Here is a 27570-nt window from a genome sequence, read left to right as displayed (position 1 = left end):
AAATGCCACCGTAATGAATTGTGACACAAAAGAATAATAGCTTTATTACAGCAACCAAACCTGATTCTCCGTCATTTTAGTTTGATCTGTTTATGTATTTATGTCACACTGTGTGAATTAATCACTGCCACAATCACTGCTCTGCAATTCCAAAAACGATCAGTCAACGGTTGGAATACCAGCTGCCTCGGGCAAAGATTATCGGTGTGCATTGTGGTTTGTTTTTATCATTTACTACCTCACCCACATGTTCATTTTTAATCCTTCCGCAGGACCTGTGAAGGGCAGAATATCAAATATCGCACATGCAGTAATGTGGTAAGTTCAGCAAGCTCATCGTTATGTAATGGATACCAGTAGAGCTTTCATGTGTTTTTCTAATTGAATTAAACTGAGCAAGTTGTGATTGAGAATTCTGTGTGGTGGAACTGTGCAAATATGATTAATGTTTATGGTAAGAGGTGGAATTTAGTGATTTAGGATCCTATTGTTACAGAGGAAGTGAGAAGTTATGTCATTAGTTCAGCTGTAATTTAATATGATGATCACAATGTTGAGTTTCAACAACCGCAGTAACAACAATCCTTCCACCACATACATTTACAATAATGCTATGCCTCGCATTAATTGTAGAAATATGGCTAAATATTTTTCTGACCCTCAGGATTGCCCTCCAGATACAGGTGATTTCCGTGCACAGCAGTGTTCAGCTCATGCAGACGTGCGATACCAGGGTCAGTACCACGAGTGGCTGCCTGTGTACAATGACCCGGACAACCCCTGCGCTCTCAAGTGCAAAGCCAAGGGCTCGGGCCTTGTGATGGAGCTGGCGCCCAAGGTGCTGGACGGGACACGCTGTTACACCGAGTCCTTGGACATGTGTATCAGCGGAGTCTGCCAGGTAGGAGAAATAATTCGAGAGCTTTATTGTTCATGAAGCCAAATATAGACTTGTAGACTCAAGATATTACAGACTTAAAATAGAGAAGTAACTTACTCAGATTTCAGTGTGGGACATTTACACAGTTTTGGGGTCCCAAGACAGACTTCTCAGACACCAATAAATGGGATTTCGATCAGTTGTTATTCAGGAAATCTGGAATATGTGTCCTCCAGATTGCAGTCTCGTGCCAGTGTGCTGAGAACAGCCACATGCTTAGATTAAACTGAATGCAGTTTTGGAGAACTCAAGAACAAATATGCTATGCATACGAAGTGTCTACTCGGCTGGATAGATTAAAAGCTTTTTACGGAAACATAAAAACATCCGATTTTTGCAGATACGATTCTTTAGATGTATCCAGTTGAATATAGAATACAAATGGACACACGTATAGAATACAAAACACTTATTTTGCCCAAAACTGTAAGCGCCAGTGAAGGAATTGGTGACTCCCAATCTCCGAATTGAGAAAATCATAGAAAATCTCGACCATATATGCCCGTAAAAGCAAATTTCTTTCAAAATTAGAATATATTTAGTTTAATAATGAACGAAACACAACGATATATTTACTGGCTCACATGTTACATACATTACAGTGTATTTGGATTCAAGCGCCAAAAAGTAAATAATCCAAAAAACCTATGGAAGATTGAGTTACAACGTCATGCCATCTGCTTTACAAATGAAGTCCCATTGAGAATAATATTTGAGATTGGGGCCTTTGACTGACAGTCCAGGAAATACTTTACAATGCATTTTTTTCCACTTGAATGAAATTACGTCCCGAGGCGTTGTGTGTGTGTGTGTGTGTGTGTGTCTGCAAAGTCACACAAGGATTTTAATTTACTCTCTTGCCATGCTTAGAATCACACTGCGGTTTTGGTTTTGTCTTACCGACAGAAATCGCGGAAAACTCCATCAATCAACCTACGGATGGTTGCAGATAATGTTTGATAAAAAACATTAGGGAACATTTTTGGAAAAACTCATAATCAACTCCCAGGGGATGCGTCCTGCTGTCTTAGACATACAAAACAATAGATCTGGTATGAATATGGAAGAACCCAGAGGGTTGCTTGGATCAATATAACATTTACTTGGTATGAAGGAAGACATTTTCTTAAGTTAACTCAATTTTAAAGGTCTAAAGAAACCAACATGAGTACTATGAGTCCAATTTTTCTTCGTATTTCTTTTTTTGCAGAGCATCTTAATTGGAGTTTATTTTAAAGCTGGAAATTTGAAATCGGGTTGCTGTACAATGCTGGAGGAGTGTTTATGTTCATGTGTTTGTCTCTGTATTATAGATTGTTGGATGCGATCATGAGTTGGGGAGCACAGCAAAGGAGGACAACTGCGGCGTCTGCAATGGAGATGGCTCATCTTGCAGACTGGTGCGGGGACACTACAAATCCCAGCCAGCTTCAGGAAAAAGTAAATGTTCCATTCATTTTGATCTAGTTTGTTTAAATTGAATACAGTAATGTTGTCAAGTCTGAAAAGAATAATCCCTGATAAAGTAATAGTGATGTCATCAGAGAGACTCGCAAGTCCCCCGACTTGATGGAAGTGCAAAGCTAAAATCACTGGAGTAATGTGATTCTTCTGCAAAATTAATTTGCAATATTATTTGAATTAATATAAATTAGAAATACTGTGTTGTGTTTTATTGACTGAGGCAAAAACAATGTCAAACCAATCTGTGTTCTGATTGTATCTGTATTGCCAGTTGTAATTATATTGACTTTATTGCATTCCTATAAGTATTGATCGACACTGTCTGCTATTTTTCTCTCTTTGTCTTCTGTCTCTCTGTCTGTCTCTCTGAAGCCGAGGACACAGTTGTTGCCGTCCCCTATAAGAGTCGTCACGTACGTCTAGTGCTGAAAGGCCTGGATCACTTGTGTAAGTCCTGGTAGGTCTAGGGTGCCCTTCCATCCCAAACAGTTGTACATGATATTTATATTTGGCAGTGTTTTTTATTTCCAAATACCTGCACATTAAACACAAGTATTCGGAATGTGCTCTGGGAGTTTTACTGCAGGTCATGTTATGTTTTAAAGACTTGTGATTCAACAAGAATATTACTTTTTCATTATATGTGTTATACTTGCTTGACCTTTTTGTAATAATATCTCACCCAAATAACAATCTAAAATGAACCTTTTATTCTAAAATATATTGTATTTTAGGCTTTCTCATACATACGGGTGCTAAAAGTAGCTCAGGGCAGAATAAACAGAGGAGGTAGTTATGTCTCCCCTCGGCCCTGACTCTGAGAAGGTTTAAGGCTTCCAGCAAATATCACCGATGTAAAAGTACTGGCATCAAACTCCCCACTGGATCAAATCGATAACAAACGGTCCATCTCCCTTGACCCATCCTTTGCTCCACGTTTAGTTGACAGATTGTTTCCCGAGCCAGGCCGAAAGAGGTTCTTTTTCTGAATGGACGAATATTCCGTGAAATATTTCCCCCGTTCTTTTTGGCCACGGTGCACTTAAATTGTAACCATCTGTCCGCACATGACGACTGCTGCTGGTTACTGCTTGTTCCTGAGTTTCCCCCCGTTGTTTTTGTTTACATTTCCACGCTGACCCTGTCGGGCCAGGGTTGACGTGAGGTCAAACAGTGGAAAAGCTTGTTTAAAACCTACCTTTATATCCTGTACCGGTGCCAAAGAGAGTCTACTTGCCTGCAAACGCAGCAGCCGGTCCACGTTCTTTATGGAACTAGATCTGACGGAAGGTCTGTGATAAATGAAAATCATCCTTTCAGTTGTTTCATTCCGCTCGACACGATAATGATGAAAAATGTATCATTTATCACAGACAGATTTTGAATTTTTTGAATTTATCTATATTGTGACTGTGACTGTGCTTTAGCGATCTACTTTATTTCCTCTTTAGACGTGGAGAGTAAGACTCTACAAGGGGTTAAAGATGAGCTGATCTTGGATAAATCAGGGCAGTACCACCTGGAGAACACCACCTTGGACTACCAGAGGCTTTCGGATAAGGAGGTCCTGAGAATCATCGGCCCCCTTGGAGCCGACTTCACAGTCAAAGTAAGAGCATAAATACACTGATTGAAGTGACTTAAAGCTGCTCCACTCAATATTTTCATTCAGTTTACTTTGTGGAGTATAATTTATCACCCAACTCTTCAGTTTCCCTCAGTTTAAATGTCTAAAACTTGTATTTGATTCATGGTGGAATGTTGGCCCTCGAAGAAGAGTCATAACACATGTGGTTTACTTACAGTAAGTTTTAAAACATAACACAACATAAATTCACTTCATAAATACAGTAGTGGAGCATACGTTTTGTGTGTGTGTGTGTGTATGCGTCACACACACACACACACACACACACACATGCTTACATTCTCAGACTAGGGCCAGTGAGTGGACATTGAAAATCATACAGGCCACGGACAGGGAAACGCCTGTGAAAACTTCCCCCCTCATAAACACACAAGTCAGGATCGGACAATAAATGGGAATTCAGGAGACAGAAATCTGAGAGGCTATAAATGCATAATTTTCTAATCTGTTACGAGGCAAACAGCCAATTCATATCGCAGCGCTGGAAAAAATGTGGACGGATGGAAAATCACATAAAAAGGTTGCCAGACAGTCTCCCCACTGTAAACACGTGAGCGAGTGGCAGCGGAGTTCGACTTATATGTGCTGAAGGTATCATCTGGCTTTGGGCATTTTTTTCAATATGGTTGAGGCATGAGGTTAGAAGAAAAATATTTGCTGGAATATTTAGGACACTGTATAAAATGTCCTTAACAAAACACACACACTCATAAACATGTGACACAAATGGCCTAATTTCCAGAGATACAGTCTGTTCTTTATTTTATAAAGACGTTTTTTTATCCTGCTACAACCTGTGAATGTGCAGAAACTGACATTTCAGGTTACTTAGGGTCAAATTCCTCCAATGTGTGTGTGTGTGTGTGTGAAAATGAACGCCTCTTGAACCATTCCAGTACCGACTATAATTTCAGCTGCATCAGCCTTTCCCTCGGGTCTCATGTCTTGACCCATTTTTATCCAAATCATCTGAAAACACCAGTTTGAAAATCTAGTTTAACACGTAAATGGGATTTTGTATTTAATATATCTGTATGAACTTCAGCATGGTCTGAGTTGTAGTCAAGAAATTCATTTTCTTCCCTCCACCCTTTTATGTGAGCAATACATAAACAACACCCTGTCATGCCATTTTATTTTCCTGACTCATTTTGGTTGCATTCATCCTCCTTTAGGCGTACTATGATCAAATGAAAGCCCTGCTGAAGAGCACAGTAGTAAAAAGATTGAGTGGTCACACCGTGAACACTGTTTCCGTAGGTGCAGTTTGCCAGTGGAGCAGACAGTGTGGTCCAGTACATCTACTACCAGCCCATCATCCACCGCTGGAGAGAGACCGACTTCTTCCCTTGCTCCCTCACGTGTGGTGGAGGTAAGCGTGGAGTTGCACTGCTCGCATTGTGGACTAAGTACTAAAACAGCTGTGATACTGAAAAGTGCTCTCCCGTGCCAGATGAATGATAACATCTTTGATAAACGCTTGATATTGAATTACTGCTCCACTAAACCTTTTCGATAGATCATTTCTGTCACTTCTTTTGGGAACACTGACTTTTTTTTCTTCTTCTGTAGGGTACCAGCTAACCTCAGCAGAGTGCTTTGACCTCAGGAGTGGCCGGGTGGTTGTGGATCAGTACTGCCATTATTACCCAGAGAACGTCAAACCTAAACCCAAACTCCAGGAGTGCAACATGGAGCCCTGCCTGGCCAGGTGAGAGACAAACCTCTTTAAAAACAACGAAACAATTCTAACTCCATGTTCACGATAAGTCAACAGCAGCTTGCATAATTCTAAATCCTCATTTCCGTTATCGATTCTGCCTTTTTAGTGACGGCTACAAGCAAATTATGCCATATGACCTTTACCACCCCCTGCCTCGGTATGTACTCGCAACTGTGAGGTGAAATAGTGACACAGCAACACGAATTCTACCATTTACCAGTCTCCATGAGCGACTTCCTGACTAAGCTTTTCTGATGTCAGATGGGAGAGCAGTCCGTGGACCGCCTGCTCCACCTCCTGCGGCGGGGGCATCCAGAGTCGCTCAGTATCCTGCGTGGAGGAAGACATGCAGGGTGTCATCACCACCACCGAGGAGTGGAAGTGTCTCTACTCCCCCAAGACGGCTATCCTGCAGCCCTGCAACACCTTCGACTGCCCCACCTGGCTGGCACAGGAGTGGTCCCCCGTAGGTGCCATTTTTAAATTCTGTCTCTTGGATATTTGTCTTTAGAGTATTTATGAATTATTATCATAGATTATTATTTTTTTACACAGCAAATATATGGCCAAGAAAAGGAACTTCAAAGGTCATGCTGAGCCTTAATTGATTTCAGTTATCCTTTTGCGAGGTGGTGTAAAGCGCCACAAAACTAGACATGTTTAGAAAGAAATGTCTAGTAACCAAATGTAAATAGACGTGTCTCGGTGTTCTGTAGCTGTTTCCACCGGGGAAGTCAGAGCCTGTGAACCACCACAGTGGGTCTTAATTGACCCGTGGAGTTAGAAGAAGTTAAAAAAAAAAGTATGATTAATTGTCTTGTTGAGAAACAAAAATATACTCTGCGGACAACCAGACCTGTGATTTTGTCGTCTCTTCAGGTTTCCGTCAGCTTTTTCGAACATGACAGGAACACTTGCGACTGCTTAAGTTCAAACACAAGCTTACTGTGTGACTCTGAGTAGCACCGCTGACCTCAACTTGAGTGTCCTTCACCACCCGAGCCCTTGAACACACCATCCAAAATAAACAAGGCTTTAATTAAAACCCCAAAGTCAACAGCGCGTATTCTGAAAACTCTTTCTTTGCCAAAAAACATCCGGCTTATCGGTGTGGTGCTTCTGGATCGTCTAACACTCCTGGTTAGCTTACTTATTTGGCAGAGTTGCTGTTACGTTCACCATAAATATCCCAGAGAACTTCCTCATGGGGATTTTTTTCAGCCTCGCCAGTTATACAGGCACAAGCAGAGGAGCAAGGAGTCAAATTTGTGGCCCTCTGAAAACCCGGGATGCTGTTTACCTAGCACATTCTTCCTTGTGAACTTGCCTTTTAAATGCTTGTTTTGGCAGCGGATACACAAAGTTCACTCCTGAGCAGAGAGCTGCAGGGATTTTGGAAGGTCTCTTTCGTTACTTCCCTTGAGTCAAGGGCTTTCTGTCAAACACAAGCAAAGAGATGTAACCGTAGGAGTAAGACTTAACGCTCTATCCTATCCGTGTGTGAAAATGGTCGTCAGCTAGTCAGTGATTCATAGACTATATCTCCTGAACTGTCCTGTCACCACCAGTGCACGGTGACCTGTGGTCAGGGTCTGCGCTACAGGGTGGTGTTGTGCATCGATCACAGAGGACTCCATGCTGGAGGTTGTAACCCCACCACCAAGCCCCACATCAAAGAGGAGTGCCTGGTGACCGTGCCCTGTTATAAGTCCATAGGTGGGTCTAGATTGTTGCTTTCTTGTCAAACTTACTCATTACTAAAGTAAACTTTCTCTTGTGATGTTCAACCTTTTGATGTGGATTTCTCTCTAGATACGCTCCCAGTTGAGGCAAAACCTGTGTGGCATAAGCAGGCCATAGAGCTGGAGGAGGAGATCAGCGTTACTGAGGACCCAACGTGAGTACTACGCACCCACATATGCACGCATGCCCACAAAAAAAGGATATCTGTTGGATAACAGTGATGCGACGTACATCGCTATTTGCTGCTTTCTTTGGAACAGCAATTCAAACGTTAGAATATGTAATTCTATGTTAATTTACTGGCCCTCTGGACTACATACCTGCAATATGGCCAGAGGCCTAATACCACAAATAAGTTTGGAGGATGCAAATGCTAAAGCTGTAAATGTCTCTCAAGCGTCATAACCAAGAGCATTAATTACTGTCAATCTGCAGGGATAGAGAAGCAAAAGTGAGATCCCAGATGCATAGTTTCAACAACAGTTTTCACAACCCAGAGTTTAAGCAGACAGGGCTACCGGTGCTGCCATGAAACCACCACAGAGTCTTGTGGTCGTGTTCATGTCGATGGCCGTTTACAAGTCCAAATGTACTGCTGTAGCCCCCCAAATGTTTGTCTGATACAATGGCAGGACGGTTTTGTCAAGATGAGTAAAAGTTAGACGTTTGCCGTTTTGCTCCAGTGAAGGTGCGTATCATCAGATCTAAGTAATGTATGCCGTATGAGGTTATGTAAGATAAAAAGGGGAAGCTGATGGTGAAAGAGGAAAAACATCTTTTTGGAAGCCAGTGGACCGTTCAGTCACTTGACTACCAGCATTACCTCAGCAAGCCTCAGATGTTCCAGATGTTCTTGTCCCGCATCAATTGACTAATAAAGGCTGTCCTCTGAAGGTGGACAATGTTTGGACTCTACCCAGTGTCTCGCATGACTTGTATTAGCGACCATGTTAGCCAGTTCAAAACATCTGTTACTGTGACTTATCTTTGGAGCGAGAAAGTGGGAGGGAGAGAGAGAGAGAGAGACAAATGCCAAAGCATATGACTATGCTCTGTTGAAAAAAACAAAAAAAAAACACGCCTTTCCTCCAAAAGCACATAAATATCTGTGTATAATATGCAGTCATTCGCTAGCCAACAACAATATCTGCCTACCATATGGGGCCAGGTTACGGATGTGAACGGAAAGAGAGTGAAATTCCTGTGTTAGACTTATTGCACCTCCATTGCCAGAACTTATGCCTGCCCTGAGCCAACCGCTGTGCAACTTCGTGAAAGATTAAACCTATATGTTCCACAGCTTGGCCAAAAGAGCTAAAGAGTAAAAGAGTAAAGAAGATATTTCCATTGATGCAAATTGAATTGAATTGATTTAGCGCGGGGCTTTGGCGGATGTCAAAAAAAATGTGTTGTTTCCGTCCATGAATGAAATCAGGGCTGTTTTTGAACCGACAGATGTACTTTAACAACTCATAAAGATAAACATTTCTGTGGGTTCGCTTGTTGACTTTGTTCCAAGGTCTAACTGCCGGTGATTCATCTGTTTGTCCAAAACTCAACGAGTCCCTGAGCAGTCATAAAGAGCTGTAATTGTGAGCTCTTTATTGAGGCATCTTATAAAACAGCAGGGTGCTCTTGTGTTGTGGTCAGACTGCTTAACCAAGGAGGAATGCTGCTCATTGGTGCAGGCTGCCATGTTAATAGATACCTCTCGGAGACACATGTACACGATAATGTATCTTCTTTGGTCGTTTTACTAACCCAGAGAGTCGAGCAATTTAGAGGGATGCTCGGACTGCAGGATCATTGTCAATGTTCGCAGCACAGACTGAGGTTAAGAAACTACATTTATACCAATTGTTTTACCATTTTTTCAACACCATACAAAAAAAGTAACACTTGAAGGGACTCTATATACGATATTCAGAGCATTAATGTAGCAGAAAACTACTATTTGCTATGTAAAGACATATATTAAGCTCTGTCAGCACCGTTAGCTGTCGTTAGCCGTCGACATGTTGAGAGCCATGTGGAGGCAATAGATATGCTTCCAATGACAAATTTAGCAACTTTAATCATAATAACGACGAGAGCTACAGAGCCAATCTCCTCAATATGATCACGATTAGAAATCCCTTTGCGGATTCAAATTGATTCATTCATTTCAATTCAAAGGATTTGTAGTTAATGACTCTGTCATGTATGATTTTCTAAGATAAGCCATTGCATCACCATTCATAATGCAGTGGCATTCTGAGCCGATTCTGAATGTCTGCATGTCAGTAGTAATGATTTGTGAGTTCAGTGCAAAACTAGACCTACACAAGCACCGTTTATATGCTGAGCAGCCCCCTATCTGCAAGAGAGTTGTCACTTCTTGATTGTTTCTGTGCTCCAATGCAAATACAGCAACTGCTGATTCCAGCCCTGAAGAGGACAGCTGCTGAAAAGCTGACTTTGTATTCATGAACAGGTGCAGAACTGTTTGCAAAGGAGGTGCACCATGTGGTACAAATGCTGTTTGGTCTTTATATCTGCATATTCCATGATGAGAATACTCCCACTGCTACATAAGCACTTATGAACACAAGGGGCGAAATGGTACAGGGTCTACGATCTTTCTAATTAGATCTTAACATCGCTGAATCATCACAACTACGCTTTGTATTTGGGCCAACCCGAAGATCAAGAGGGATTCAAACATGTCTCTGTCTCACACTTTCCAGTTTTATTATGTCTTTAGACTCTCCCAGAGCCATGGAGAGGTGACGGTTCACTTTCTGGCCTCTAACTCACACCCAACTTTGAATGGCCTTCAGGCATTCATGGACGCCAATGATCTACAAGTATTTCCTCCTCTGATCCATTCTTTAGGATGAAGAAGGATGAGCATGAAAGCCGTTTATCCAAGAATGACTGATCCTAATGCTTCACAGCTGTACAATTCACCACAGCAGGACAGGATTTCATAAATACTCCGTGGGTTTATGAATTTAGCAGTAAATGACAAAAATCTGTAGAGAGGAGGAATGCACAATAAACTTGTGACTTTCTATCTTAATACTTTCAAGTCAGCACTGCTGGTTTGGAAACAGTCCCGTTCAAATCCAAAATGTAACTGACTTTCCATGCCGTCTTGCATGTGAAGCAAACGAACAAAATAAACAGCATTCTGTTTATATTTTTTTTGTGTGGGATCAATCATCCCGTTTAATGTTTTCTCAAACCTGCTGCCTCTCTTCTCCAGCTTCATCCCTGGTCCCTGGCAGGCCTGCAGCAGGACATGCGGCGCCGGGACCCAGCGCCGGAGGGTCAAGTGCCAGGTCTTGCTCTCCTTCTCACAAACTGTTGCTGACCTGCCGGATGATGAGTGCGAGGGGGTGAAGCATGCCACGAGTCAGCCATGCTACCGCACTCCCTGCTCTGGTGTTTTGGGCCAAGGAAAAGAAAGCGAAAAGGAGGAAGAGGAAGAGGAGGAGGGGAAGGGGAAGGGGGAGACACCCGAAAGAGAGGAACTGCATGACTGGGAGTATGAGGGCTTTACGGAGTGCTCAGAGAGTTGTGGTGGAGGTATGGATCATTATTGCCCTTTGTAATATGAGAGAGTAAATATATAGTATAAGAAATGATGGGAATGCAAAGGTGAAATGTTAACGAGATTAATAGTCTATAACTATACTAGCAGCTCTGTGAGTCTGTACTAAGGCCCAGTGGTGCCTTGAGTTAAACGCTAACAATGATATTAATAACTATAAATGTTGATCTTTGGCAGTTTTAATGCTAATTTACCTTAAAAGCATGCTAACATTTGCTAATTTCACTTAACACAAAGTACAGCAGAGGCTGATGGGAATGTCTCTAGTAGATATTTGGTCCAAAGCATTGGACAAATTAAATTTGACCTGATTTTGGGGAAAATCAACAAATGTATCCTGAGGGGGACAGGAATGTGAAAACCACATTTCATAATGATTCAGCCGATTTTTTTTTTTAAAGAAATTTCACTTAAAACCACAAATGTCAACAGTGGCGCTAAATGAAAAGTCAGGAGATCACCTAAGTCAGCACGATACAACCACTGGAGACAATGAATGTCTATCTTACATAAAACCCACCACAGAATAGTTTTTATTGTATAAATACATGATATTGCTTACAGTCAGTGTACATCCTGAAGGCAAACCACACTCCGTCAGTGTCACTGAGTTTGTCCCAGTAGCTGTATTAAACAGAAATGTCACGGCAGTAACCCGTGACTTTATGTCAGTGGATGACAAAAGCCATGCCAGTATGTGCTTTGAAGTGGAAGTAAGCTATATAATATTTTATGATAGTGGATGGTTTAACCCTAAAAGTCATACGTCACCGACTCTCAACGTGTGCCGTGCCAGACAGAGATAGCTTTCCTAAACATCCAGCCAACATTCGTTGAGCCCCACTTTAATCTCCCCACCTCCACATCCGAGGCCTGTACGCCTGAATCGTGTGTCTGTGTGTTAACGTCTATAGTGTGCAAGTGTAACTTAATTTCTGCACATGGGCGTAGGCTTTTGTGAAAGTCTGTGTGTGTGTGTGTGTGTGTGTGTGTGTGTGCGCGCGCTCACCCAAACCCAACAAACTCTCATTCGGCGATGATTACAGAGTGGGATCAGATGTCACATACACACCCTGAGGGCTGCGCTCCTGTGGACCATCACACCACTGTGGCATTTGAAGTGCCTGCTTTCACTGTTATTGTCCCCAACGTTCGAAGCAGACTCTGTGATTTATGTTATGTTGCTTTTAACGTGACCTGACATCACACCCTTAAAAGTTTGTTCAGGCCAGAACTTAAGCAGCCAGCTGTACTGTTTTAATGCTCGTTTTGCCCCGGTACAATCCCTGCTTGCTTTCATCATCAATATGTAAGAGATGCCTAACAAGAACGTTATGTGTTTGCTAACCCTTTTCGGGCATCATATGGTACAGCGATTATATCAAAATATAAAAGCACTTCTGATGGAACCCTGCACATTAGGTGGTTCTTTCATTGTTCTTTGAACATCCCTTGTGATTGCTTGTTGCTGCCTAATCCCAGGTGTGCAGGAAGCTGTGGTCATCTGCCTGAACAAGCAGACCAGGGAGGCAGCGGACCAGAGCCTGTGTGTGAGCTCCAGTCGGCCCCCGCAACTCCTGCAGGACTGCAAAACTCAGCCCTGCCCGCCCAGGTACACAGACATACTGTACATCATTATCATTCAGACATTGTTTTCAAATAATTTGTGCGTGGACATTAAAATACGCTTGATTCATGGATGCTGTAAAAATGAGGAGGAATTGTGTTTTGGGAAAAAAATAGGTTTGGCTGCATTCAAGAAGAGAATATTAATTAAAAACAGGACTGAAATCGGACTCTGCTATTGATTAGTCTGCCAAGACTGTAACCCAGCAAAATATGCAATAAAGGGAGTTGGGACATTAATGTACCATTTTCCAGAGCTGTGATGCACCCCTGGGTTCTACACCTGGAACTGCTTAACTTTCAGACTATCAAAAAACACACACATCGCACTTGTTGAAGCAATTCATCTCGATTAATCACTGGTTGTGTTTTAAAACGATTCAGATCCTTCTAATCCACTACATTACCCGTCTCAGTTTAAATCACTTGGGCCAATTAAATCCAAATTTAGGCCACTTGGGTTTAAGTGATACTGAAGCAGAATGACGGAGATGGATGGTTGTATTATCGAAAGCAGGAAATGAAACCAGAGGGACAGCTTGTGGAACCTGGTCAGAATCAGGCACAAAATATACGGCTGACATGTGAAATTGTCCTCGGAGAAGGTTTTTCTTTCACCGGTTGTTTTAGCTCAGAAATGTAGGATACCTCTGCTGCTGTGGTTGGCATACTATTTTAAAAAGCTTCGACTTTTTGTACGAGAAATGACCTTTACTGATCACACTTAAAAGTGACAAAATTATCGTCAGTAAAAAAAGGTGTGTCCCCTTGGGAGCATGAGTCTAGTCACCAAACTTAATGTCAATCTGCCCATTACATTATGAAATAAGTTGTGTACAAAGTTGATGTATAGCCTAAGATGATGCATGAAGAAAGATCATGAAGTGTCCTCTGGGGATCACGTGTATCCTTGCTAAATTTCTATTTGAAATTATTGAAATGATGTTAGTGCTTAATAAGTAGGTTGCTGTCACAGCATGAGGATTTAAGAATGAATGTAGATGTAGATTACAACTTTTCAAGTTTTAGTCCCAAGTGTTGCAGTTTCTTAGTTTTATCCAACTATCATCCAGTGGGCATCAATTTAGAATACAGTGGATAAACAATGGAACGCCTGAAAGGTCAAACGGCATAAAGGCTTGATGTTTGATATTACTAAACCATGGCTAAACGGTGAGTGGCTTTTGTGGTAGGCCACACGTTTAAAGTTAACACCATGCGCAGTGTCGGTGTTCCACCACTCACACTCTTGTCAGAAAACCCAGAGGCTTGCAGCCTGCCCTTGTCTGTTTTTCCAGGCCTTGAGTCTTGTTTTCAGGCACAACAAACGCTGTATTGGACTTGTTTCCTTTGGCCCTTTACTCCCTCCCTGAGGCCTCCTCACCCTCCCATATTAAGCTACACTCTTTGGATACTGTTCCCTCGGAAGGGACACGGCCATAGGATTTGGCTTTGAGTGTAGTACCGGTCCAGAAACCAGCTTCATTTCCAATTCGCCTCAGTCCCTTGACACTTGAGTGAATATGAATAGCTTTAAAATATCACCTAGTTTGTCAAGCAAGAAGTGAAATCGCTGCCATCTTGGTCAACGCCAAAGCTTTTAGATGCTTTTAAAGGCAAAGCGATGAGTTGGACACATGACACATCATTTTCAAGATTGGAATAAAAGTGCTTTGAAAACGTTGAAGTTGGATTCATGGCCCCGTGTGAAATTGTGTTGGTCAACAAAATGAATATTGGTACACGGAGGTCATTGCAAAAATGCGTGTGAAGAAGTAACGCCACGGGGATGTCTCCAATATCAACAAATTCAGTGGGAGATGTAATGTTCCTTTGCCAGGATCTTACCCCATGAATCACCCTTTTCGTTTCCACTCGTATTCACTTTCATGAATTTTACTTTGATGAATTTACACATTCATCAGTCTGCAAGAGTGTCCTCTCATGGGATCAAGTAAAAACATCAAGCGCTCCGACTGAACTCCTCCTGACTGCACTCCTTTATAGATTGGATAATGGCGCTACATACTGTACGTACACAAACGATAATGTATGGTGACCGCAAAGGTTAGGAGTTGTGAAAAGAAAGTGATGATGCTTTCCTTTAAAATTCAAAACTTACATGTGTGTAGTTAACTAGTAAATCACAACAGAGAAAGTAACCTGATAGCCAGCTGGTTCAAGTCAATGTTGTAGATTGTTGGCCATGACATACAGTCATTTGATGACAAACATTTTATTCACAGGTGGGAAACAGGGGAGTGGAGTTCATGCTCTGCTACCTGTGGGGTTGGTCTGATGACCCGCACTGTGGCATGCACTCACCGGCCTTCTCGGGACAGCAACCGTACTGAGGTTTTGAGGGACGAAGACTGTCAGAACCCCAAGCCCCGCCCTGTCCAAGCCTGCAACCGCTTTGACTGCCCTCCTATGTGGGACACACGTGACTGGGGACAGGTAAAGGATCCCATTCAGGAAGTTCACCAGCATAAATGCTTGGCCCCCCTGCACATATTGCTAATGTAAACCCTGGCGCCTCTGTATTTCTGTAGTGCTCCCAGAGCTGTGGTGGTGGATTTCAGAGGAGGCAGGTCCTGTGCAAACAGCGGTTGGCAGATGGCAGCATCCTGGAGCTGCCTGACACCTTTTGCCCTTCCAAGAGCCCCGCAAACCAGCAGCCCTGTGCCAAGCGAGAGTGCCCTCCTCAATGGGTAACAACTGACTGGTCCCAGGTAGGCTTTCCCCAAGGCACCAAACTACCTTTTTAAAGCTTTAAGAATCAAAATGTAATGCCATATGTACATTATAAAGGGTCTGCTCATTTTCATATCTTATAATACTAATAATCATTCATTTGCCCAGTGTTCAGTGACTTGTGGAAATGGAATACAGAGACTACAGGCAGTCTGCAGAAAACAAGGGGAAGATAGGGAACATTGGACCGTAGACTCCGAGAATTGTTCCCTGACGGCCCGGCCCACCAGAATCCGGCCATGCTCCCTCAGGCTCTGTGACAGTAAGAGACCCTCTGTTTGGCTTTATTTTATCCATTTTGTACTGATTTTATGTTTGTAGCTAAATTGTATCAATGGAAATGACTTGAAAATTACAAATGCACAGAAGTATGGATAACACAGACTAATTATGCCATTCACTTGTCAACTGTTCATTTTTATCACAGACTCTGTCAAGCCCAATCCCACCATACTGGCCCAGAGAAAAGTGTATATCCAGTGGAGGAAGGGCAAAAAGTTACAGTTGGTAGTGGGAGGCTATGCCTACCTGCTCCCCTGGACGACTGTGGTCCTTCGCTGCCCAACCCGCCACTTCCGTAAGGGCCACATCCGATGGTTTAAGGAAGGAAAGCCTTTGGTCGGCCTCCCACACCTCTCCGTAACATCACCAGGATACATAAAGATCCAGCAGCTTCGTGCATCTGATGCCGGTATATACACATGTGTCGCAGGTCAGGCACAAGAACATTTTGTCCTACAGATCATTGGCAGCAAGCAGAAGCTCTCTGCTCCAGAGTCATGGCTCCTCGCAGGTGGCCAACAAAAGGTTGGGCAGTCAGACGCGGCCTCAACCGAGGTAGGGTTTCAGGAGCTTCCCATCTCTCTCAACCAATATGACAACATTGTTGAGCATTTGCTCGAACTCAAAGGCTCTCTGCAAAGTAAAAAAGACACTGCCGATAAAATACACTCCAGTGAAAAGAACAGGTCGACCCTGGAGGATGACAGAGCAAGCTCAGAACTTTCAAGCCTGCTCGTACTTATCGCCGATACCCACAGGCTAGATGAGATCATGCCGAGCCTCTCTGAAGGCCTCGGAGGGCCATTGGGGGAACAACTCATCGTACAGTTGCTCAGTGACCTCACTATGACACAAGGTGAAACCAACGAGTCCACTCTTTATCCGCCGGAAAGTGCGGAATCCTCCACGCAAGGGCCCCTCCTTTACAATCCAAACATCAAAGCCCACACGTCCAGGCCAAGAAGCCCGGTGATAATCCAACGCCCCAGAAAGGTTGGAGTGGTACCGTCATCTGAAATGGTAGTTAATGTGGGGGTGCCAGTTTTGCTGCAGAAACACATTACTAGTTTGGAGCTGAGGTGCGAGGCACTGGGGAACCCTGAACCGTCCCTGACATGGACAAAGAATAGAAAAGAGTTGCATTACAACAGCCGGTAAGAACTACCCTTTAATGTGAACTTCTGTGCAAAAGGCTTTAACAAAACTGCGGGTTTTGCTGTATAAAAGTAGCTGGTTCAGTGGTTGCGTTGTCTTTGTGTTGGCAGAGTAAGCCTGTTGTCCACCAGCTCACTGAGGATCCAGTCTCCAAGCAAGGTGGATGAGGGTCTGTATGCATGCACTGCCAGGAACCGTCTTGGATCTGCATCTCTTTCATCTTGGCTGCAGATTACAGGTAAGATCCAAAAAGGCAGCATCTTGCTGCAAGAATGTTTGAATAAGTTGTGTGAATGGTGATTGTCCAAACACTCACAACTTTATTTTTAAGTTGGAGTCCCAAGGTTTTGAAAATATAATACATGAAAATAAAATGAAGCACAAGACATCTCGAACTTTCCTTCAGGGTTAAAAAGTAGAGAAATAGCAGCTTTGATCTAAATATTGTTTAACTTCACCATTTTGGGAAATACGTTCATTTGCTTTGAGAGTTAAGGATGCTGGGAAACCGTTCTTTTCAACTGAGAAATGCACCGACATAACCATAGACACAGATATATAAGCCTTTACATACCCTGGTGGCTCATTTGGCTGGGTCACTGATGGGGAATATCCGGAGCGTGCCACAACTCGGGTCGTCTCCGAGCTTCGCTGTCATTCTTCTCCTCTGAGCATGATCAGTCGTGACCTCGCTGCATTCTCATCAAAGCACCGCAACTCCCGGGTTTCCTGATGCTCCGGCACTTTTCCTCCGCATACGACAACAATTAGAGGTTCCAGGCAACGTTTCAAAGAAGATTAAGTGGGTGCTCCCCATTCGCCTAATCTATACGGAGGATAAAGGGGCTTAAAGGTGCTGAAAAATGTCCAAACTGCATTTGGTCATATTCTTTATTCACACTCAGTTTAAGGTCGTGTCTAACAGATGCACTAGAGTAATCTTAATGCAACCGCAAATACTGTGAATGCCTTTACAGGGAAATTGAACTTGAAAATGTAATTCTTTCCCAGGTTCTTGGAAAGTTCAGTATTATTTCCAAACTAGAAGAGTCCCCTATGTAGAGTACAGATGACAAACACAGGGATTTATGCATCTCGTATCATGCATAGCTTTTGTGGATCGTAACATAACAGGCAGGAAATGAATCTGCAGATGCTCAAGTCAGCATTTCCCACAGGAGTTTGTTGACTGCCCTTTTGAAGCCTGTAGTTCGACGATTTGGCCGTCGCCATCTTGGCTTTTTACAACCAGTGAACTGAAGTTACCTTATTTGGTATACGGAGGAGTGACGTAGAGTCGCCGTGTACAGCTCTGGTAGCAGCAGCGACCCTAAAGCATACTCAGCTTTAAGGTTCTTTTTTACTCTAAATGGGACCATCATTTACTAAATGAACATCATGCTGTGTTGACTTGAAACTGGCGATTGAGACCAAAAGCTCATGTTTACTATGTAAACAAGTTATAAATCAAGTGAGAAGTAGGCTCATTTTCTCATAGACTTCCATACAATTAAACTCTTTTTTTGCAATCAGAGGAGTTGCCGCCTGCTGGTCATCAGAGAGAATGCAAGTTGTAAGACACTTACTCATCAGAACCGGAGGTTACCGCCTGTTCAATTCATACATTTTTTTTCGAAAAGTGTGAATCACCCAACCACAAAAGGTCTTTGAGAATACAGTCATAAATGATCACAAGAAACATCAGGCTCATGGTTCCAGCAGTATGCAAGATCAGCCGTGGACAGACTGACTGACATTCGCCAACACAACCCAACGCAAGAGCGGCGTGCGCCTGGCTGAGAAAACAGGCGCACGCAACTTCATAAAATTCACACCTGAGAATAATGACCCTCATACACCTTTAACTTTGTATTTTCATCTCTTTTTATCTGAAGTGTGAAAACCATGAATTATGCCTATATAACTGACTACACATCAGGTCTGTTAGTGACTGACAGGCAATACAAAAGCCTATTCAGCTACAAATAATATGGTGTGTAGATGTTGTTGAGGTTTGTAAAATCCTCACATTAACAGAGAGGACACTGTTACTATTATCAGGAATATACAGTACAGATTATGCTCTCTGCAATATCCAAGAGCACAATATTATAGTTTTGTTTTGTTTTTCAGGTGGCAAAGGGAGAAACTGTGTCCACGGTAATAGTATGGGAGCCAATGGCCCTATTTGTTCTGAGAGGAATAACAGCAGCCAGTCAGCCGAGGTGTGCCATGGACAAGCCTGCCCCCTCAGGTATCTTGCTGCTACTACATGTTTGTTATGTTAAATAAGATCAGTTGCCACGTTCCAAACTTCTACATGGGATTCACTCAAATGTTTCATTATCCTAAAGTGCTGTGTCATTTCTGCATGCAGGCATTTGCTGCAACCTTTTAGTGGAACTGTGCCCAGGACTCAACACGGAGAAACTTTAGTGCTGAGTACTTCTGGGCCCAGAATTATTAATACTTTATAAATGATTGTTTTTTTGATGAGGTGGCGAATGGATCCTTGGTCTCCATGCTCAGCCAATTGCGGAGGTGGGTCCCAGACCAGGAGGGTCCGCTGCATGAAGGGTGCTGAGGGCCGATCAAGAGAGGTGGAGGGCAAGCACTGCCTTGGCACAGGGAGAAGACCCTCTGACACCAGGCTATGCAACCTGCAGCCCTGTGCCAGCTGGGCCACTACCCACTGGGGAGCAGTGAGTCTTCTTACATTGGCCACACACACATCTCGGCACGTCTACATGGACTGTGTCGAGCCTGTTTGTTTGGGCAAAACACAATCTACCTCACAAGCTGTGTGTCGGTTAAGTAGTCGTTAAACAGTTTAGGACTGCAGTTTGTTTTCCAAACTATTTAAGGGGTCGGCACCCTGATAATCCTTCCTTATCTGTTAGAAACCACATATTTGTTGTGGTTAGGGAATTCACCTGTTTCTGTGTTAACTCTTTCCTGTGTGTATTATGAGAATTTCCCAGTCTTGCATAATATTTTGGAAAGTTAGTTCCCATTTTAAAATGACATTCAATATTTTTATTATGGGACATGGTTTCGATTTCGAACGCAGTGAGCTTGAATATGCCAAAACCACAGTAGTGTACAGTAGGTACGAGCAGGGAAGTATCTTCTAACCGAAAGCTGAACTTGCTTGTAATTCCTCTTTTAGTGTCATGGTCAATGCGTTGGTCCCAGTTTGGCCACACAGCAACGGCATGTTTACTGTCAAGACACAAATGCGACCAAAGTCCCCTACAGGATGTGCAGTGGACTCCAGAGGTAAATATGGATGTCATAAAATGAATGTACTGCATATCAACCGTTGATGCATGATGTTGGTGTACAATAAAAAGTCCACTGGTGCCTCATGTGTCAGTGAAAAAGACACTCGCATGGAGAAAAAGGGTCTAAACGTTGTCAGAAACACTCTGGTGTTTTGTATTTTGTAGGCCCAGTTCCCTGAGGAATTGCTCCACAGAGGCCTGTGCCCTTCACTGGCGTGTCGGGCCGTGGACGCAATGCACTGCCACCTGTGGACGCCACGGTTTCCAGTCACGCCAGGTGACCTGTGCGCACCGTCGAACTGGAAAGGCCACACGTGAGCATCACTGCATGTGGAGGCCTCGCCCTCCCAGCTGGCAACGATGCAATATTTTGTCCTGTGGCAGAGGTGAGGAAAAAAAAGAAGCGCTGATGGTAAAATGGAGACGAGTGGTTTCTTAATTGGGATAAAATCTATTATCCTGGATTTAGTTTATGTACGTATGGCATATTCAATATGGTATAACTGCGAATGTTGATGGTTCAATTTCCTCTGATACATTTTAGAGGTACAGTACTAGCTGGTTGCTGATCACATTGATGGCATGATTCTGAGGTCTGCTCCTCAATGAACTAATGGACGAATAACTTAAATTGGAACTACAATTTGCTAATACAATGATAAACATTATTGTCAGGATCATTTGTGCAAAAGCTCCATCGTGGCACATTCCATTCATGGGCCCGGCCCATCATGCACATAGTTGCGGTTTCGTGTGCTGAGGTTTGGAAGCACCGGTTTCTAAACCTTCTGCTGGCACCTGAATACAAAACAAGTGGAAGGAATTTGGCGTATTGGTACTCAAAGAATAAAAACATTACCTTTTTTTTTTTTTTTAAATCTCCACACTGACATTCCCTATACAAGCAGTTTACATTTGAGATATTATTTCCACTAACCTCCGCTGTATTTGAATGATGGAAGATTCAGAAGTTGGTACCTTGAATCTGCTTCATATTAAACTGTAGATGTTCTATCTCGTAGAGATGCTTAAAGTGAGCGTGTGTAGTAAACTGTAACGTCTGTGTACTCCAGCAGGAGAGTGTCGAGACAGCACGAGGTACTGCGAGAAGGTTCGCCAGCTGGAGCTTTGTCCGCTGCCCCAGTTTAAGAGCCGCTGCTGTCATTCCTGCCGAAACACCTGAGGCGGGGGACACCAGACGAGGGCCATGGACGACCTGGATAGGTTGGGGGGAAGATGCTCAGACAAGCCAACAGAGACTTGAAACCTCGACGCCCCATACTTTAACCCCATAACTGTCGTCAATGATCAGTCTTGGATGGGGATTCCTGAGTGTGGAGGAATGTTTGGATGGTCATACCTAGACTGGTTGTGATCTACTTTCCTCACAGAAATCATGTGTGGGTTTAAATTTGAAAAGTTTTGAGTGGAGTCACAGGTCTGTTAATGAAAGTTTGACTTCTTTGGGGGGAAAAAAACGTCATGAAGCTTTTCCTAAATTATGCAATATTACGTTACGTAAGATACATTTTCAATATGAGTGATAGAAACTTGTGGTGACTGTGTGGTTCCATAAAGGGGAACTCATAAAGGAAAACCTGTCCACGTTTTAAGATATCTGGTGTAGTTTTGTTTTTTAGAATCTTTTTTTAAAGAGTGGAAAAACGGTGCTGCACCACCACGTTCAATTGGAGCGCCATCACTTCATCTCCAAAATAGGATGCATATTGTCGTGCAATTTAGCTTCCAATACTCAAATGCTTTTTTTTTTCCTTCAATGATTGGCTTCATACCCAGGGATTCTGGGTAGACCCCCTGAGCTCGTTATAACCACTGGATAGGTGTGTGTTTCTTCTTTATTGCAATGGTCTCTGTAACAGTGTTGATAAATAGTTCTGATGCTAAATGAGCATATAGATTTATGGGTAAAAGCTTGTTTGACATCATATGAATGGGAAACTGCTAACATGGCAAAAAGCCTAACATTTGATAAATGATATGCAGTACATTTTTTGGTATCAGCCACATGGGGAAAATAGACCGTGATCTGTGCTATCGTTTGGGGTAATTTAGCACGTAGCGACCGGTCAAGTCCTTTGAAGAGCAAAGGAATTAGGATCGCAGGCGCTGTAACTGCATTTTTTGGTGGAATAAAAAGTAGGACATGATAAAGATGTGTCTTGCGTGGGTTGCACTATGGAGGTGTATGACAGTAGCAAGTCAATTTTTGGAAAAAAAGACAAAAAGATTTTGCACTCAACTCATCCAAGTCTTTGTTAAGAACATGGCTTGTAGAGTTTTTTTTTGTTCTTCTCATTTGTAAAGTTACATTGTTTATATATATATATTTTGTTTTGTGATTTTGTTATTTCTTGGAAAGCTATTTGTTCAAATGTCCCTTTTAACCACTTTGTGACGTTTAAACATGAGGAGAGAGTACCTGCTCATCCTTTCCACCAAATGAAATTTTAGTGCGACATTTTTAGGAAAAGCAGTCCTTGTGTAACTCCTCGTCCTTGGACCGATTTCAGTGTCAGTGGAACTTAAAACATGTCAATAATATGAACTCTGTGTTACATTTGGATATTGGTTAAAACAGTAGGGAACTTTTTCAAGATCATCATTAATGTACCATACTCGTTCTAGATATGCAGGGTTTGCACACATTATGTTCAATATGAGCTCCACAATGCCTCATCATCAAGTGCAACACAGACCTTAGCAGATAACGTGGCCTTTCTCGGTGTGATTACATATTACTTATGCTCTTAAGTTCTGTAGATATTTGTTTTGTCCTTTCAACTATTTATTTCATGTGTGTTCTTGTGCATAGTGTTGTAAATAATTACAGGGGTGGGTTTTAAGTATTCATTTCCCTACAGGTGTTTCGCTATTTGATGTGCATGCAATGGGGACCCTCTGCTGGTAAACTGATGTGTTGCTTTCTGCTCATGCCTGGTGTATTATTAAATAAAACCAAATACATTCCTTTTATAATAATCTGTTGTGGTTCTGACTGCAGTATCTTGTCAAAGTGTATTAGAGTATATTAAAGTGGATCTATTGGACAATTGCTGGAATTCCTGTCGAACCATTACACCAATTCATTCACTTCAACTCACTCACAACACAGAACAAAAACCACCGTTAACGGTTACCATTAACAGGAAGAACAAGTCATTCAAGTCTAGTATTACAACACAGCTCTGTCATCGACACAATGGTGTCACAGGGAAAAAGCTTTCCTCTTTCTGTATCTATGAAATACAGTTCACATCCTACTTCTCAGCCTTTGAAGAGGGACATGCGTTCACAGGATTCCTCTAAATTATGAGGGGAAATTGCTTAACATCAACCTCGACGCTACAGATTCAAATTAGCACCATCGGCAGATGATTTGCTGAGGATTCTTTCAGACTTGTGATGGTGGAAAAGGATGGTTGTAATTCTTGTTTGGCCGCAATCGGGGTTCTGCGAGTTTCCCTCATTGACGAACTGGAAGGACGGATTGACTCTCTGCTGGAAATCTTAGTTGGTCGGGAAGTGTTCACTCGCGATGACCGTGAGGAGGTGTTTTGTCAGTTGGGGCCTCGGGCCAGAGTGAGAAAGGTGTTGGATATCCTGACGTGTAAAGGCGAGGAAGCAGCTAAGACTTTTCTCTCAATCAGCAGTCATCAGCAAGAGGCACAGACACACTCCCACCAAGGCAACACAGATCAGCCTCAGTCCGTAGGTATGCAATTCATTGGTACATTTAAGATGACAATAATGCCACGAGTTAAACACTTGTTGTAGCATTGCTTTGTTCATATATACAGTGCATTCTGTGGCTTTCATGAAGCATTATTAGATCTGTTGTCATAAAGGACAAATCGCATGAATCTTATCTTCTTCTGCAGAGTATAACAAAGTCAAACAAAAGCATAAAGATGTCCTCACCCGCCGGAGTGAGAGCATGCTCTTCTACAACACCCGTCACGGAGAGAAAATCCTTTTTTCCGAACACTATGTCAATCTGTTGCTGGCCGACGGACACCAGGGCTTGGACATGAAAAGACACGAGGTGCTGACGTTTGGACAAAAGCGGCTCTCCATGCAGCAGAAGTCGGCGGTGCAAAGGAAAATCGCACCGGCCGAACTCTTTTCAAGTGTAAATGGAAACCGTCCAGTCAAGAAGGTTCTGGTGTCAGGGGTGGCCGGCATCGGAAAAACCATCCTGGTGCAGAAAATGCTGTTTGATTTTGGCGGAAACCGGGACCATCTCGGATTTGACTTCATCATTCACATGACCTTCAGAGACCTGAATCTGATCGACAAACCGACAAACTTCCGGGAGCTGGTCTTGCGTAAAAACCGGCACCTTGCTAAGGAACTGGATAACATTTTAGCGAATGACAACAAACTGCTGATCATCTTAGACGGCTTTGATGAGTTCAGACACTACAGGAGCTGCGATGTAGACGCATTTGTGACTGAGCCAGATGAAGACGCAGAGGTGGTGGAGGTCTTCGGCAGTCTGATGCAAGGCGAACTGCTTCCCAACGCTTCTGTCATGCTCACAAGTCGACCGGCAGCCATCAACTACATCCCCGTGGGCTGCGTCGACCGCTTTGTGCTCATCGCTGGCTTCTCCTTGACCGAAGTTCAAGACTTCTTCTTCCGTTATTTCCAGGACAGCGCAATTGCTGAGCGCATGTTCGCGGTGGTGTCAGCGAATGAGCTGATGCTCACGCTGTGCTACATCCCTGCATTTTGCTACATTGTGTGCTGCATCCTCAAAGAAAGCAAAGACCTCTGTGGAGAGAGCCCCAAGACCATGACGGACATTTACGTGCAGTACCTGGTGGCCTTGCTTCGCTCTCACACTCAAGCGAGGGCCGAAACCTTTCGCCAAGAGCAAGAAGCGGGGACCGTCCAGCCGCTGTCCGATATCGTGCTGAAGCTGGGACGCCTGGCCTTCCAAAAGCTGATGGAGCATCAGACTCTGTTCTACGGCAGCGACCGAGACGTGGCAGCGTTAGAGGGATGCAGCCTTGTCAGTACCTTCCTTGACAAGACAGTGGCACAAGAGCCTGGCTGCACTGAGGAGGTTTACTCCTTTGCGCACCTTACTGTTCAAGAGTTCTTTGCTGCAGTCTATTGCGCAATGACGGATCACCCTTTACCTGATGCACTTCAGCAAAGTGCGGGTCTTGCAGAGGGGTCCAACAACGGACATTTGGACCTCTTCAACCGCTTCCTTTCTGGAATCCTCTCTGAACGCAATGCTAATCTTCTATCGAGGCAGGTGGGGCTGTGTTGCCATAAGGACAAAGTGGACGACTATCGTCAGAGGATCATCGGAGAGCTTACAATGCACTGTGAAAGCGGGGCCCATATCCTAAACCATTTGCACTGCCTGTTTGAGCAACAGGACCCGTCTCTGGCCCTCGCTGTGCAACCAGAGAGGCTGCAAGTGAACGTCAGTGACGAAACACTCTCCCAAATGGATTACAATGCCATCAAGTACTTCCTGAACCTCACAAAGGGCCCAATAGCAGAGCTGGATTTGACAGGGACAGGAGTAAGCTGTGAGGCACTTAGAGACATTCAGCACCTGCTGCTCAGATGTAACAGACTTTGGTGAGTTCCTTGTAAAATGTGGTTTGCAGTGTCTCATCAATCTTTGCAGTTCCATGTGGCATATCGCTCTGCCCGCATCAAGAAGTAAAGTGTGAAGTTTCACGACCATCATTTTGAGGAATATATAATTTGGTTTATGCACTAATTCCACTTTTTCATTTTTAAGGCTTGGAGAAAACAACATCGATACAAAAACAGCTCAAGTCATTGCGGATGTGCTGCAAGTGTCAGAAAGTATAACCCACCTTGGGTAAGATGACAATTCATTTTACAGGCTTTTGTCAATCATTATTTGAGAATAAAGAATCACCCAGACATGTTTCACACTTCCCATTTTAGTCTTGGATGGTCAGACATCGGTGATGATGAACTATTGACTCTTTCTAGTGCCATACGGGTGAAAAAAAACCTTCAAGAGCTGTGGTAAGAGACTTGTCACGACATTCCACATTATCATATTTTTGGGGAAATGAAAGTCTTTCCAGAATTGTGGTTGTCTGAATCATTAACTGCACTCCAGCGCAGCATAACAGGCTGCACATTAAAACAACATATATATTCCAAATAAATGTTCTGTATCTGGAGTCTCCGATCATTTAGTGCTATTGGGTAGCTGACTAGATGGTTCCATACAAACATTTTATGGCCATTTTCTGTCAAAAAATTATCATCTCATAAGGGATAAAGATGCTGAGTGTAATTTCATATTTGTAAACATATTTGGTTTGCAGATTTATTCATGTATAAAAAAATTAAATAGATGATTCAGAACATGTTACTCATACCTACGTGCCTTCACAGGATGGAGGGAAACCGAGTGAGCTACAAAGGTCTGCTGTCACTCAGTGACTTGACCCCAAACCCTCTGAAAAAAGTTGTGTGAGTGGGACTTGTTTCAACAAATCATTCCAATACATATTTCAACAATATCCATTTTCTTACGCTTCTTTTCATTCCCTCTTCATTCAGAGCCATATGGAATGACCTGACTGACACGGATACAGAGTCGTTTTGCACCCAAGAAAGCATAACTGTGAGCTTCACAGATGATGGAATGTGGGGGGGGTGGGGCGAATGGGTCTTCAAAAGGTGTGAGGTCAGCAGCAATGAGAAGTTAGTGACGGTACTCCACAAAGTGTGCAACATATCGGTCCACTGCTTAGAGACCCAGTGGGCGAAGACTTTCTACAAGCAACTATCACAGCTCATCAAGCACAGGATTGAGTGCTGCACTGAGGATGACATGAGCAAAAAGCTCAAAAAGTTTGACAGGACATTGAGTCACATACAGTAAGAGGACTACACCTGCTTCAAGTTATAAGCTAGAACATACAGAAGAATATTGAATGTTGAATGCTTCGCGTAACACTAAATGAAAGTGGAAGGCAATTAGCGGGTTAAAGAAAAGTATTGGCCAGTACGGGTATCGAACCCGCGACCTTCGCGTTATTAGCACGACGCTCTAACCAACTGAGCTAACCGGCCACGAGTTATGGGATTCAAACAATACTATAAATTTCCGTTTCTTACGAAGATGCTCTTCTTTTTATACACTGATGCTACACGCACGTTGAGTAATATGGATCTCAGATGTACTAAAATACCTATTTAAAAACGTTCAATAATGTGACACTTTATTTCTAGAACTATGTATTATCATGTTTTCTATTTATTCAACAAATGATATTAAAATGTTAAATGCACTACTCCTGTGTGTATGAAATATTATATATT

General features: G+C 43.0%; 2 protein-coding genes across 2 annotated transcripts in view; both read left to right on the top strand.

Moving 5' to 3' along the window:
* LOC306714440 (ADAMTS-like protein 1) overlaps positions 1 to 23185 on the top strand; it is an 85563-nt gene extending 62378 nt beyond the window's left edge. The window contains exons 4-26 of the mRNA XM_079184473.1: positions 273 to 318; positions 665 to 901; positions 2254 to 2380; positions 2777 to 2851; positions 3856 to 4013; positions 5313 to 5424; positions 5625 to 5763; positions 5882 to 5932; positions 6037 to 6241; positions 7344 to 7491; positions 7588 to 7672; positions 10766 to 11088; positions 12596 to 12725; positions 14986 to 15196; positions 15292 to 15471; positions 15602 to 15755; positions 15921 to 16929; positions 17041 to 17168; positions 19064 to 19184; positions 19428 to 19632; positions 20100 to 20209; positions 20380 to 20600; positions 21288 to 23185. Coding sequence (XP_079040599.1) covers positions 273 to 318; positions 665 to 901; positions 2254 to 2380; positions 2777 to 2851; positions 3856 to 4013; positions 5313 to 5424; positions 5625 to 5763; positions 5882 to 5932; positions 6037 to 6241; positions 7344 to 7491; positions 7588 to 7672; positions 10766 to 11088; positions 12596 to 12725; positions 14986 to 15196; positions 15292 to 15471; positions 15602 to 15755; positions 15921 to 16929; positions 17041 to 17168; positions 19064 to 19184; positions 19428 to 19632; positions 20100 to 20209; positions 20380 to 20600; positions 21288 to 21397 — 4285 coding nt within the window. The 3' untranslated portion in view covers positions 21398 to 23185. The remainder of the gene's footprint in view (positions 1 to 272; positions 319 to 664; positions 902 to 2253; positions 2381 to 2776; positions 2852 to 3855; positions 4014 to 5312; positions 5425 to 5624; positions 5764 to 5881; positions 5933 to 6036; positions 6242 to 7343; positions 7492 to 7587; positions 7673 to 10765; positions 11089 to 12595; positions 12726 to 14985; positions 15197 to 15291; positions 15472 to 15601; positions 15756 to 15920; positions 16930 to 17040; positions 17169 to 19063; positions 19185 to 19427; positions 19633 to 20099; positions 20210 to 20379; positions 20601 to 21287) is intronic.
* Positions 23186 to 23450: 265 nt separating this feature from the next.
* Positions 23451 to 27506, top strand: LOC306714871 (NACHT, LRR and PYD domains-containing protein 3-like). Its single transcript, XM_079185042.1, has 6 exons — positions 23451 to 23947; positions 24114 to 25836; positions 26003 to 26086; positions 26176 to 26259; positions 26638 to 26715; positions 26806 to 27506. Exons 1-6 carry the CDS (start codon positions 23638 to 23640, stop codon positions 27128 to 27130), a joined length of 2604 nt encoding a protein of 867 aa, XP_079041168.1. The 5' UTR covers positions 23451 to 23637; the 3' UTR covers positions 27131 to 27506.
* The last annotated feature ends 64 nt before the right edge of the window (positions 27507 to 27570 follow it).

Source organism: Pholis gunnellus (genome assembly GCF_910591455.1).
Source record: "Pholis gunnellus genome assembly, chromosome: 23".
In the NCBI taxonomy this organism is placed as follows: Eukaryota; Metazoa; Chordata; class Actinopteri; order Perciformes; family Pholidae; genus Pholis; species Pholis gunnellus.
This window is presented reverse-complemented; position numbering and strand designations above follow the sequence as displayed.

What these genes read in the sequence shown, in the direction of transcription:
- LOC306714871 (XM_079185042.1), top strand. Translation starts at nt 23,638, where the DNA reads ATGGTGGAAAAGGATGGTTGTAATTCTTGTTTGGCCGCAATCGGGGTT. An exon ending in GAAAGTATAACCCACCTTGG is followed by an intron (nt 26,087 to 26,175) that starts GTAAGATGACAA and finishes TTCCCATTTTAG; the next exon opens with TCTTGGATGGTCAGACATCG. An exon ending in AAAAACCTTCAAGAGCTGTG is followed by an intron (nt 26,260 to 26,637) that starts GTAAGAGACTTG and finishes GTGCCTTCACAG; the next exon opens with GATGGAGGGAAACCGAGTGA.